This window comes from Centruroides sculpturatus, unplaced genomic scaffold, assembly GCF_000671375.1.
Source record: "Centruroides sculpturatus isolate CEXI.00-Female unplaced genomic scaffold, Cexi_2.0 scaffold203, whole genome shotgun sequence".
Classification (NCBI taxonomy): Eukaryota; Metazoa; Arthropoda; class Arachnida; order Scorpiones; family Buthidae; genus Centruroides; species Centruroides sculpturatus.
Window position 1 is genome coordinate 142,925 of NW_019384324.1, and position 12,621 is coordinate 155,545.

The 12,621-nt window shown below is 38.6% G+C and overlaps 1 protein-coding gene and 1 long non-coding RNA gene across 11 annotated transcripts in view; one reads left to right on the forward strand and one right to left on the reverse strand.

The window, feature by feature from the left end:
* The window catches only part of LOC111626457, a 53,353-nt gene extending 44,794 nt beyond the window's left edge, over positions 1-8,559 (forward strand). For 9 of the 10 annotated variants that reach the window (XM_023369861.1, XM_023369856.1, XM_023369883.1 and 6 more), the window contains 12 exons: positions 504-767; positions 841-2,574; positions 2,643-2,840; positions 3,249-3,422; positions 3,493-3,591; positions 3,658-3,747; positions 3,839-3,953; positions 4,029-4,147; positions 4,222-4,335; positions 4,410-4,558; positions 5,852-6,020; positions 8,193-8,559. In XM_023369861.1, coding sequence (XP_023225629.1) covers positions 504-767; positions 841-2,574; positions 2,643-2,840; positions 3,249-3,422; positions 3,493-3,591; positions 3,658-3,747; positions 3,839-3,953; positions 4,029-4,147; positions 4,222-4,335; positions 4,410-4,558; positions 5,852-6,020; positions 8,193-8,237 — 3,270 coding nt within the window. In that variant the 3' untranslated portion in view covers positions 8,238-8,559. Of the gene's footprint in view, positions 1-503; positions 768-840; positions 2,575-2,642; positions 2,841-3,248; positions 3,423-3,492; positions 3,592-3,657; positions 3,748-3,838; positions 3,954-4,028; positions 4,148-4,221; positions 4,336-4,409; positions 4,559-5,629; positions 5,799-5,851; positions 6,021-8,192 lie in introns of all 10 variants that reach the window. The other variant, XM_023369844.1, reaches the window with a different exon arrangement.
* Positions 8,560-11,852: 3,293 nt separating this feature from the next.
* LOC111626569 lies at positions 11,853-12,617 on the reverse strand. The gene is made up of 2 exons (XR_002756898.1): positions 12,267-12,617; positions 11,853-12,092 (listed from the first exon to the last, which is right to left on the reverse strand). It is a non-coding gene; the product is annotated as an uncharacterized LOC111626569 (long non-coding RNA).
* Positions 12,618-12,621: the final 4 nt, after the last annotated feature.

Consider the following 12,621-nt stretch of genomic DNA (forward strand, 5'->3'; position numbering starts at 1 on the left):
AATTTAAAATAGGCACCAGCGCCATCTACTAACGACGCGTTTACCACTTGGACGAACGAATACTTCTCTGCGCTTCCACAACCGAACCCGTGTCAATTTAACACGAATGACAATTCTTGTTTGTTTCCGGACTGATTGTGGCACGACGTCCCTTCACTATACACCACCGTTTCTGCACAGTGACCACTAATTTCTACACCTAGTAGTGTGCATCAGTCTGCGCTCAATCCCGAGCGGACGGCCATTTTCTTTTCTACTTCTCTCGTTCAATGCTCACACCACCGATGGCGGAATTATAAAATTTCATTGATAGACACACGTGGATACACAACTTTTATCACGATTACACTGTTATTGCAAAAATTATAGCAATTTCTCAATACCTAATTACTTTCCAGCCACCCCGTAGCTAATACATATCAGTAAATTGTTTAAATTATGTATTTAAGAACACCAATAAACACGCGATTCACTCTAGTTTTTCCATATAATAATGTTTTCAGGAAGCTGAACAAAAAGGATTTACCGCCGACGATTTGCAAATAGCTCTAAATAATTGTGGCAAATCAAATCCAGTGGAGTGGTTAGAAAATAATTGGAAGAATATGGTAAAAACTGTAGTTACTCTGGCTACTAATTACGGTCACGACAAGAAAGAAAACGATATTGGCATTGTCTCGTCCAACGAAGCGAGGGAAGCATTAAAAATCCACAAAGGAAACATTTGGGCTGCGGTTACGGAATGTGTAGAAAGCAGACAGAGGAAAGTAAGTAGATTTCTCCTATAAACACTTCTCAAATCACCTAAAACGTATCTAAATCCTTTGTTTTAATAACTAGTTCTTGGAGTTATCGGCGCGGGGTAATTTCAGTCGCAAAGAAGTCATCGGTGCCTTAACCTCCAACGAAGGAAACGTCGAGTTAGCTTACACCGAACTAACTAAAGCCACCCTGAAACCATTCTTAATGAGGATCTGGGGTCAAGGTTCGGGTGCAGAAAACGAAAGCGGTGTTGTATTACGTCAACACAAGTCCGAAACGAGAAATTTTTATAATGAAAATATGAAAACCAATTCCATATACGATAATTTCCCTCATAAAGATGATTATGATCTAGAATTGGACGATTACGGCTGGAATGATGGAGTGAGCGATGCATCTTTTCGTGAATACGACAGTAAACTGGACAGTCGTAGTAACGACGACGATTACGAATACGAAAACAGCTACGATTATCCAGAATCTAATTATAAGTACGACAAAAAGGGTAATTTGGTACCACGTCATCAAAACGTCGGCGATTTTCGTGCGGATTATAATGAGGTTTTGGATTTAAGTCAGCAGACGAAAGTCGTAGATAACGACGGTAAGAAGGAAGAAAGTAAGAAGAACCGATCGTCGGGATTCCTAAGCAAGTTGGTTTCGTTAAAGAAAACCAACAAGGACCAGACGAAACCCGAAGTCGCCACCAACGTCGTTGAAAATTATAAAGAGGAAGATGGTAGCAAGACAGATTCAAAGAAGTTACAAGCGGCATCTAATGAAAATGTAAGCAAACAGAAAGTTAAAAGCGAAGATACAACAAGTAGGGATGAAGATAATACGAAATCGGTAGGAAATTTGGCAACAGATGGTAATTCGGAGCCATCATCAACGGCATCCAGTCAAGTAAACGAAGTGAAGAAAGCTTCGATGAAAGCAAATTCATCTTTTTCTAATCTCCTGAAGCATTTCTCGTCGGATAAATCAGTTTCTTCTAAAGCAGAAAGTGAAAGTTCCCCGTCGAAAAACTCCACTAAGGATAAGAGTTTAACTTCTAAAGAAATTCCGGACGTAACAGAAAGAAATTCTAGTAAATCCGCACATAAAGAGGAGGAAAAAAGCGTAGAGAAGTCGGAAGAAACGGAGAATGCCACAAAATCCGAGGAAATTCGGGAAAATATCGATAGCAAAAATACTATGAAAGCAAATTTGGAAACAGAGAAAATATCGAGTAACTTAGAAAACAAAGATAAAGAAGAAGTTAAAGAAATAAAAAGCGCAACGGGTGCCATATCCAAGAATACCAAAAGATCGGAGACTTCGATGATCGGAAAAACGATCGGAAAGTTTAATTTCATGAGCGCAAAGTCTACGGTGGACAAGAAGAGTCCCGAAATTACAAGAACGATAAAGAAACAAACGGAAAATACACCTCTGAATCAGAACAAAATCAAAGAAAAGTCCATTCAACCCGTTAAGGATCAGGATTCTCGAAGCGAATCGCCGAGCAGTCTGAGTCCAACTCCTCTTGAGGACATTGCAAATATAAACAGCAAGGACAAAGAAACCATCAAGACTAACAAGGAGGAAAGTAAGAGCGTGGACGTTAAAACCGAAAGGATGGGTTCGCCCTTAGGCAAAAGGAATATTTTTAATAGATTTTCGGGAGAGAAGACGGAAGGGAAGACCCTCGGCAAGAAAGAAACACCAAGTGTAAACGCCGCACCTCCGAAAAAAGATGATATTTTGGGGAAGAAGAGGACTTGGATGACGTCTTTGCAGAAGCCAAACGAGAAGCAACTGATCTTCGAGGTAAGTACTAAATTTTCGTAAGCAGAAACTGAATATTTTTTGACAAATTTCGCTTGCAAATGGCACAGAGGAAAGTAAGAAGACTCCTAGCGGAAGAGAAATGCGACACGTACGAGAAAGCCGAAATAGCCGTTAAACTGATAGAAATGAACTTCAACGAAGAGGATGTCATTCAGGCAATGAAGGACTGTTCGTCCCTAGATCAGGCTTTCACTTACTTGCAACAGGATTGCGAATTGTGTGTCGGAATTTATCCCGCCAGCAAGGTATTCCACTTAAAAATAATTAGCAATTTTCGGGTGGATCAAAAATGTCTGTGCCCAACAGCTCAGAATTAAATCTCCAACGGACTGGAGCGGAGTTTTTCTTCACGTTTACACCTAAATAGGGGTATAAAGTCCCCACGGGAGGCATCCCCTCTGCAGATCGCCTTACCGTACGCAAATAAACCAGTCGCGACTCCCTTTGGGGTCGGAAACCCTTCCCTACAGCTTAGACTTGAAGTTTCTTTTTGAAGGCACAGGTGATCCAGCCAATCAAATTCTGGTGATTACGTCAAGAAGTAGACACAGAATAATAGATTGAACTGCCAAAATGTACTCGACACGGACTTTTTGATCCTCCCACTCAAAGTAATATCACAAATGATAAGAAAACTTAATTTATTTCCGCAGATGGTATCTATGATCCATTGCATCCACAGGGCATGCAGAGATTGCTTAAGGACTTATTTCACTATTCAAATTAGAGACCGAAACATAAGGGAGCTGATGTGCCCGTACTGTAACGAACCCGATTTAGACAACGAAGACATCGCCATGGATTACTTCAATCATCTGGACATCATGGTAAGCGTTAATTACTCCAACCGTTTCATCTTTAATTCCGTAATTTTACACTGCTTTATCGAATTTCTAGTTAAAGAAACTTATAGATCCGGACATTCACGAGTTATTTCAACAGAAACTGAGGGATCGAGTGTTAATGAAGGATCCGAACTTTCATTGGTGTTCTCAGGTAACCACGTGTTCCAATATTTTGAATATTCTTGCTACAAAATCTAATTTTCTGTAAATTTTTCAGTGCTCGTCGGGATTTATAACTGTTCCGGATTTGACAAAACTAGTGTGCCCCGACTGCAAGGCAGTGACTTGCGCACAGTGCAGAAGATTGGTACGTTTTGCAACAACTTGGCGCGTGACGCGTACAGAAGGAATTTAAATTCTCTACGTTACTTATCAACTAATTCCGTTTTTTTATAAAGTGGGAGAAGCAACACGAAGGTATAAGTTGCGAGCAGTTTACTGAATGGAAGGAGGCAAACGATCCTGAAGCGCAGGCAGCCGGATTAGCCAAACATCTTACGGATAATGGAATAGGTATTTAGTCGAGCCGGATGATTTTAATCGTAATTAAAATCTCGACAATTAAAAGATTCTCTCGCACTTTTACAGATTGCCCCAACTGCAAATTCCGTTACAGCTTAGCCAAGGGAGGATGTATGCACTTCCGGTGCATTCAGTGCCAGTACGATTTCTGCAGCGGATGTGGCAAACCTTTCAAGATGGGACAGGTGATGCGTTGAGCCAAATTTCATCTTTCTCTCGTAGATTAAGTTTATTTAATCTTTAAAATTATGCTTTGCAGAAATGTACGGTTTCCGATTTCTGCGCCAAATTGGGCCTGCACGCTCACCACCCGCGTAACTGCCTCTTTTACTTGAGAGATAAAGAACCCGCCGATCTTCAGAAGTTACTAGACGTATGTTAATTGTATAACTGAAAAGTATGATTCTTGGAGACATTTAAATATATTTTACTCTTATTTTTCCGAAGGAGAATGATATAGGTTATAATAGAGAACCATCGGAAGGAACAGAAGTGCAAAACGTATGCCAAGTAATGGAGCAAAAAGAGACCCCTCAAGGAATGAAGGACGATATATGTGGTAAGGAAGTGGAGCAGGAATACGCAGGACTTTGCAGGTAAATACTTTTCATATAGGGTGTTCCTCGAACGTTCCTAGTTTTGTGGATTACGTATATGGGAAAAGAAACGTGAGTATGAGACTCCTGACCAAGGGTTCCCGAACGTTTGGACGAGATTTTTGCTCGTGGCCCTTCACTACTTTGCCTTTTCTATCCTATTTCCCTCTCTTTTGCACCAGGTGCAATAAGAGAGCTTAACGAAGGGGAAATGTCAGTCTCATCGATGACTGCCATCAAGAGAAATCGCCTTGGACTTGAAAACGATTTAATTGCGTGTGTTTCGAATGCACAGCACAGATTCAGAAGATAGTTTCTGAGAGACAAGCACGTGTTTCAAATTTTTTGTTTTATTGTGTAGGGGTCGCGACCAAACTTTGGGAACCAGAGCTCTAGACAATGGTAATATCTAGTACATTCAAAAAATGAAGTTACTATATTAAATTAGTACGTTTTTCACACATGCTCCTGACGTACATCCGGTCTTGATTTTAGCACACGTCCTTGCCAGCCTGTTAGGAGTCACGCTGTTAATGCACGCGGGGCTCTCGTGTCTGGCACTTTTATAGCGTACACACGATCCTTGGCGTGCCCACAAAGAATAACATTGAGAGCGATGATGATGTGTGTTCGAACAGACCAAGAAAAGGGGGTGTCTAGCGATCTAGACAGCAGCAGAGACCCTTTCGAGCGCATGCACGTGAAACTTGGAGTATCGACCAACATTCTCAAACACGTTTTATTCACATACACGAACAAATGGATTTTACAGAATAGTTTAAAACTAGGGACGTTCAGGAGAACACCCTGTAATTTATTCAACAAACAATGGTACTGTTGGTGTATATCCGAGAAAAACCTTACTGGATTCTGTAAAGAATGATGTCCAAAGTGCATTTACTTAATTAATTTTATATTACTTTAATTAATGTGACAACACTACAGTTAAGACACGAGAATTTCGTCGAAATTAAAATTTAAAGCCATTCAAATGCTCGCGGCAACTTTGGACGTCATTTACATTCATTGGCATTCGCAATCCATTTACATTTAAAAATATTTAATTTTCAGAATCCATTATGTTGAATATTTGGGTAATTTAGTCAATAAGTACAACATAGACCCTCTACCCATCTTCACAGAGGATGATCTGGAAATGGTGTTGAAGAGGGCCCAGATACGTCTGCCTTCTAGGCAAAACCACGAATCTCACCAACAGCAACGTGAGAAGTTGATAAAGGTGAATATTTAATGCCTTACACACTTCTTTTTTTTCTGTTTCCGAAACGGCAGGTTACACTTCGTCGAGTATTTGGTCAGTCTCGTCAATCGGAATTACATAGATCCTCTGCCCATATTGGATCTCCAGGACATGCAGCTAGTGCTGCGCAGGGGTCAGATTGCCGTCCCGGAAAGGGACGACAAGGAAGGTGACGAACGCTATAGGGAGAAACTGACGAAGGTTTGTCTTTCTGGTGATCATCGGTGGCTTTAATACGTGCATGAATATGGTTTGTGTGCATGAATTTAACAATACCATGTGCGGTGTGCCTCTAGAACAATTTGTGTATTTATATTTTTATTAGTAGTACGTTTAAACTTGTGTGAATTGTGTAGATGAACGATTTCTAGAGGGCTTATTATAGTCGAAAATACACTGATACCTCGTACTTCGAATTTAATTCGAATTCCGAATCAATTTTTCCCATTACAAATAACGGAAAGCGAATTAATCCGTGCCCGCCGTTTGCCGAGTGGATAAAACCAGTGAACACTAGGTTTAGTCGTGAGTTCGAGCCTCGCCGTGTGAAGTTTACCGTGTTTTCTTCGCGTCAGTAACGCCTAAATAGGGGACAGTTTACCATAAATGTCATCCCTCGGCAGATCGCCCACGTGTACCTTGCCGTAATCGAATAAACCAAACCAATTAAAGCGTTTCCAGACCCTAAATGATACTCATTCCGTTAACCTTAAACAGCAACTACGCATAGTTTAAGATAAAAATAACAGTTAAATGCTCTAAAAACATATAAGCGTAACACAAGAGGTGTCGTTTACTTTATATAATAGTAAAAAGTCCAATAGTCGAATGGGCGAACGGTTAAGGGGCCCGACTTATGATGAAATTCCTCTATACATGCTGTATATAAGAGGACAACACCAAATCGGACCCCCTACCACTAAGTAATAATTAGTAGGGATCCCATATACACAAACTGCAATAAGGGTGTAGAAGAACGGCAGTATGGGCACCGCGGACGTATGACTTCTCACACAGTTTGTTATATACAGGGCATGGCCCAAAAGTGGCTTAACCAGTAATATTTTAAGAACGGTCGAAAACAATTTGGAACAGCCGCGCATTTTTATTTGCGATTCAGTTACTTCTAGTGAAGCAAACGAATGCATATGTGGTGTTAACTAACTTTTGGGCTACCCTGCGTAATAATAATATAAAACATAACGCTTAAAATTCTTATAAAATGTATAAAACAAAATGAGCCGTTATTATTAAGCAATTGAATTTTAAAACCGGAATTTAGTTGTGTGTTTTTAAATATAAAAGATTAATTATTAAATAAATTATTGCGCGACCGGTAAGATGTAAGAAAGTACTACTTCGTTGTTTGGAGAGTTGAGAAAACTTCATGTTGGTGAGCGCGAACCCGCGACATCTACTGGCACTTGGGCAAACAAAATTTGCAACTAGTACACGAATTAGTCCTCTTTTTTTGAATCCTTCCTCAGCTTAACTGATGTAGTCTACAGTTTTGAATAGTTTTAGGCGGAGAGGCAAAAAGGGAAGATTAATTCCACTAATATTTGGGTAACTGTGACAAGGACCCCCGAACTAAATCACACATATTTTTCATATCCAATCAAATACAATCGGTGCCTTTTATGGCACCAATTGTATTTCTCTGCCGCCAACAAATCGTCTACTCTCCAAATAATGATGCAGTTACGTAGAGATACGAGTATAAAGAATACAATTTATGCCCAATAAAATGTTGCATGGTTTGAACTTTATATTTTCTTAAGTTTAATTGTTATTATTAATATCAATTTAATTTACTTTGTTAAATTTGTTTCGTAAAATACAGAACTATCGCCACCACCCTTTATCTTCCCTTCGTAACATTTATAAAGTGAAGATTTACGGGGAGAGGATCGGAGTAGCAAGAGGGACATACATCGATCCGAATGTAGCAGCAACAAAGTGATACTTGGATCCCTCGAAGTAATAAGATAATGGGATTTGACTGCTGGTTTAGTACGTCCGAGAATCCGACCACGGAGGATCCAAGATTGAGTTCGAGTCGTATTCTCGGACATATTCACCAGCAGTCGAGTCCTTTACTGCCTAATTGCCCATTGTTGGCTCCGTTCCGATCTCGCTAATTGCCCATTGTTCACTCTATTCCGACTAACAGTCTTTTATAAAGGCCCTATAAGTATCCACATAACGGAAAAGTCAGCACTATACATAATAATCGCGACGGGTTCCGTGTTTTACGAACAAAACAATAATTTCACGCCTACACTATCATTGTTTTCTCAGTTCAGACTCACACTTTTACCTGTGAACGAATAAATACAAAGGTTTTAACCAGAGAAAATTTTTTATTTTCAGCTGATTCAAGAAAAACTTCCGTTAGAAGTGCCCGAGGGAAGTTGATTCCGCAGTCGGGGGACAGGACCGATTCGTATTGTGAAACATCCAAAGGGCAGTTCCCGTTGGAATCGTTTGGACCGAGACTCGGTCCGGGTCGGAGACGTCGCGGTCGAAGGACAGTTTTTGTAAGTCGAAATGCATTTCGGGAAATCTCTTCTGGCAAGAGACCGTCGTTCTGGCAGAATGGTAACACGTTTAAGAAAATAGTAAATTACGAGATATGATTATTATTATTATTAAGTAATACATATGATTGTTAAATTTTAAATAACTTTACGCTTGTTCTAAGAATATAAATGGTGTAATAAATGTTTGTGAAATTGTTTGCCAGCTCTTCCGTCACGGAACGTTTTAACGGTGTTCGGCAATGACACAAAAAATTACAATGGTCCCATGACAATTTCTTATTCGGTTCTGCATACGGTGGTTAGATCTTTGGACAGAACCTCAGGGAGTTGGTTCGTTATCCTATGGATAAAAAGGGCAATTGGCTGTGGCCCTCACCAAATCTTTTACAATATTTGCTTTTACACTCATTGCTATAGTAACAATATTGAAATTTAAATTTGGCGCCGTACTTGGAGAACCTAGATTGCCGGTGTAGTGCACTCTAGAGCTCTCGTTACAAAAACAAATGAATACCAGGGATTCTCCCAAAAATGTCTTTAAGTCAACACTATTCGTGGGGCCCCTAATTTAAGTTTGCTTGGACTCCACGAAGCTCTGGCCCAATAGCCTAGTAGCTATGACCTAATAACACAACATTGGCCATGATATACACTATACAATGTTGCTATGCTACTTCCATTGTTGTATGACAATGCACGCCTGCATATAGCAGCAGTGCTTCTGCCACATCTTCAGACCACCAAAAAAAGCTCTCCAGGGCCACTGGTTTGCAAATGGTGTCGAGGTCGGAGATGCCATCAAAGATCAGTTCCGCAACCTACCAAGGATGTTCTTCAATTGGTATCCAAAATATAGTGGTGTGTCAGGACACTTTGTGATAAAGTGACTGTGTAGCAGACAAGCAGCCCAAGCATCACCATTACTTCCTGTACATTCACATATTCCAACCAATAAACCATTAAAAAAAAAGGATTAAAAAAAATCTCACTTTCATTTGGGTAACCCACATATACACAAAGCTATTAGATATTCGGGTTCTTAAAAAGTTTCTGCAAAAACTATTGGTATCCTGATTAATTATAGATGCCAAGGATACTTTCATTTCCTGAAAATCCTTGATACTTTTAAATAAATAAACAGCTTTTTCTTTCATTAGAGGAATGCATTGCATGGTTTATCATTTTACATCTAATTGTTTCTAGAAAGCTTGATTAGATAATGTAACCTTGAGTCCTGTTTCATCGCATTTATCAATTATTCCTTTATAAATTGCACCATTAACCGAATCACCAGTAAAATATGAGTAGTAGTGCGACACTGCTCGTTTTCACCTACTTGAAATTCCACTGAACATAAATTAGGAAATCTAAAATATAAATTCAAATTTTAGATTTTGTAGCTTTTGGCAGAGTTCTCAATGAAGGTAAAGGATACAACTGACACACTTTGTACACACTGTTCCCACAAGCAACGTGGATGCTAATGTACAGTCGACCCCCCTATAAAATATAGATACGTTCCAATTTATTAGGAATCCGATTTCTTACAAGTCGTTCCAATCACAGCCCGACACGTGTCAAGTTTACGGACTACGGCTGATTGAAAGGTTTTCTTCCATAAAATCAATCGATTCTACACTAATCCGACTCAACATTTCCAAAATACGTATATTTTTTCGTAGTTTTATAGGAATCGTAATTATAGGGGGGGGTCGACTGTAATTACTTCCTTTAAATTTTCATCTTTGTTGTTACTTATGTCAATGTTCTTAACTGATATGGATAATGTACATTCAATTTTCTCAGGTTTCTGTATATTATTGGGTTGATGCAAAAGTTTCTGGAATTTTCTAAACCTCTATATAAAATATGTTGTTCTGTACCAGATGGCATCTAGAAGTTTCTTGCAGGATATGTAAACAAAGGGTGTTAGGTGCACAGTCGTAAGTGAAAGACATTCTGTACACCAAAACAGGAATTGCATCGGTGCAAAGATGTGCTGCAAATTTGGTGGGATATTTGCAGATCAGTCTGCCGGGAGATGCTTTCACGAAATACCACCGAAACTTCCAAAATATAATGCACTCTGCTACGATGTTTGGCCAATGCCATCCACACCGAGTGGCCACAGATAGATATTGCATTTTCGTGACAACGCAAGACCACATGCATGAAGGATGACTCGGCAGAAGTTGGTTGATCTTGCAGGAGACATGATCTCTCAAACCCAATATGGCTGAAGTGATGCTTTGAGGTAATGGCTTTGAATGTAATGTAAGAAGGTGCTTTGAATGTAATGGCAATTATTTTCTTGAATAAACCATTTTTTGTTTTTGAAATTAACGTGAATAAAATTCCACAAGTTTTGTATCAACCTAATATTTTTTATGGACAAAAGCCTATGTAAGGAGAACTCATTTTCTTTCTTTTGGCGGGTTACAGTGAATGTGGATATGGCATCGCATTTTAATTCCCACTTTCCGTTTTCTCCTGTTTTTCCCACCAATTTGGAGAAAAGCAAACCTGAGAAGTAAGAAAATAAAGTTTAATAGTGATAATTAACAAATATAAGATTTTACCAGCCACCATTATCTATAAAAAAATTATGGAATACAAACTTCACTTCACACAGAGCATATCCCTGTTGGAAACCATCCTTCTCTTTTGACCTTATCAGCCCAAAGTTTTGGGAAGTTTCCATCAAGTAACTGCTTTCTGATCCATTTATACAAGAAAATGTTCAACAAACTGTCATTTTCTACAAAAGAAATTAATAATAGTAAAAAATGATTGTTACTAGAAATCCCTAGATGTGGCTTGTGTTAAAATAAGTGGAAGGAATATGGTGCACCCAATCGGAAATGGTTAAGTCACAGCACACTGTACGTAGAGTGACTAGTCACCGTAATTCTACACAGAGAGACTATAACGAGAGTGGCCACACAAATAGCTTTTGCCATGTCTTTTCCAAACTGTTTATTTAGCCATAACCAGATACACTTGGTACAGGGGAATAATCTAGGCATGGCTATTTAAATGGAAATTCAGACAGAAGAAATTAAGTATTTTTGACTTTCGGAACTCATTTATGGAACAATCCAATTTCTTATCCTGAATTTATTTTTATTATTATTTTTTTAAATATTGAAGACTAAATATAAATAAAAAATTTGTCTTCACACATCCTTCAAACCACCAAATGAAATGTCACCATTTTCATTTAAAGTGCTTTGTAGAGACAGCAGACAAGATACGTATATTCGGGTGATAGACAAAATCAATGGAGTGATCGGACTGGTCACTCCATCGATTGACATATGTTACTCTAACTGAGAAGTATACAATGTAATTACAGTAATTTAACATGGCAGCATTGTTTTCGGAAGATACTGCATTAAACTATATCAATATTCATATTAATTTGCATATACGTGTGCTTATTTTAAAATACTGTTGAACATCATTTTAAAGCAAAGTATATATATTTAAATTTTAAGCAATTTGGACTGTTTTACTAAGAAATATATCATCCAAATACAAAATAAAAACTTTACGTACATAGCTGATTGTTAATACTCCATTAAATAACAGCCAATGGTTACTTTCCCGTTTTCCTTTTAACTGTTGTTTTCTAAAGTTTACGACGTGCGGGATCTTTTGGAAAAACTTTCGCAGAAAATCCTTTCTTGCCGCAATTTGTGCAGTCGAAAGCGGTGCATCCAGTCACACTCTAAGAATTATTAAAGTGTAAAATAAGTTAAAGCAAACATCCTATTTAATTAAATGAGTATCAGTACATAACTCTCATAAAACAAACCCGAAAAGTTATGATTAATACAAACATAGGGTATATATATATCGTCATTAGCTGAAATATTGTCTGTATATTCTTAATATCACTTACCTTTGTTTAATTTTGTTTGCAGACGAACATTTAGATGATTTACCCACAAAGCTTTTGTTCCAATCTCGCCGACACTTTAATTGGAAGGAAAGTGGTTGCGTGGTTGAAAAACTGCCAATAAGAAAGCACCATTTATATGGCCATTGTAAGCACTCCAGTTCTATATACTGTTTGGGACATTGTCAATCTCTATACACTACTAAAATAATGACCAAACTGTCCCTCCGAGAAAACCATTTTGCCTATCTGTGTCCATTGCAGGGTCCCAAATTGGCACCCCACAACTTTCTCATTTTCCAAAGTCAAAGTTATGGGAAAACCACTTCCCATCTGCACTGGTAGTAGTCAAAGCTCA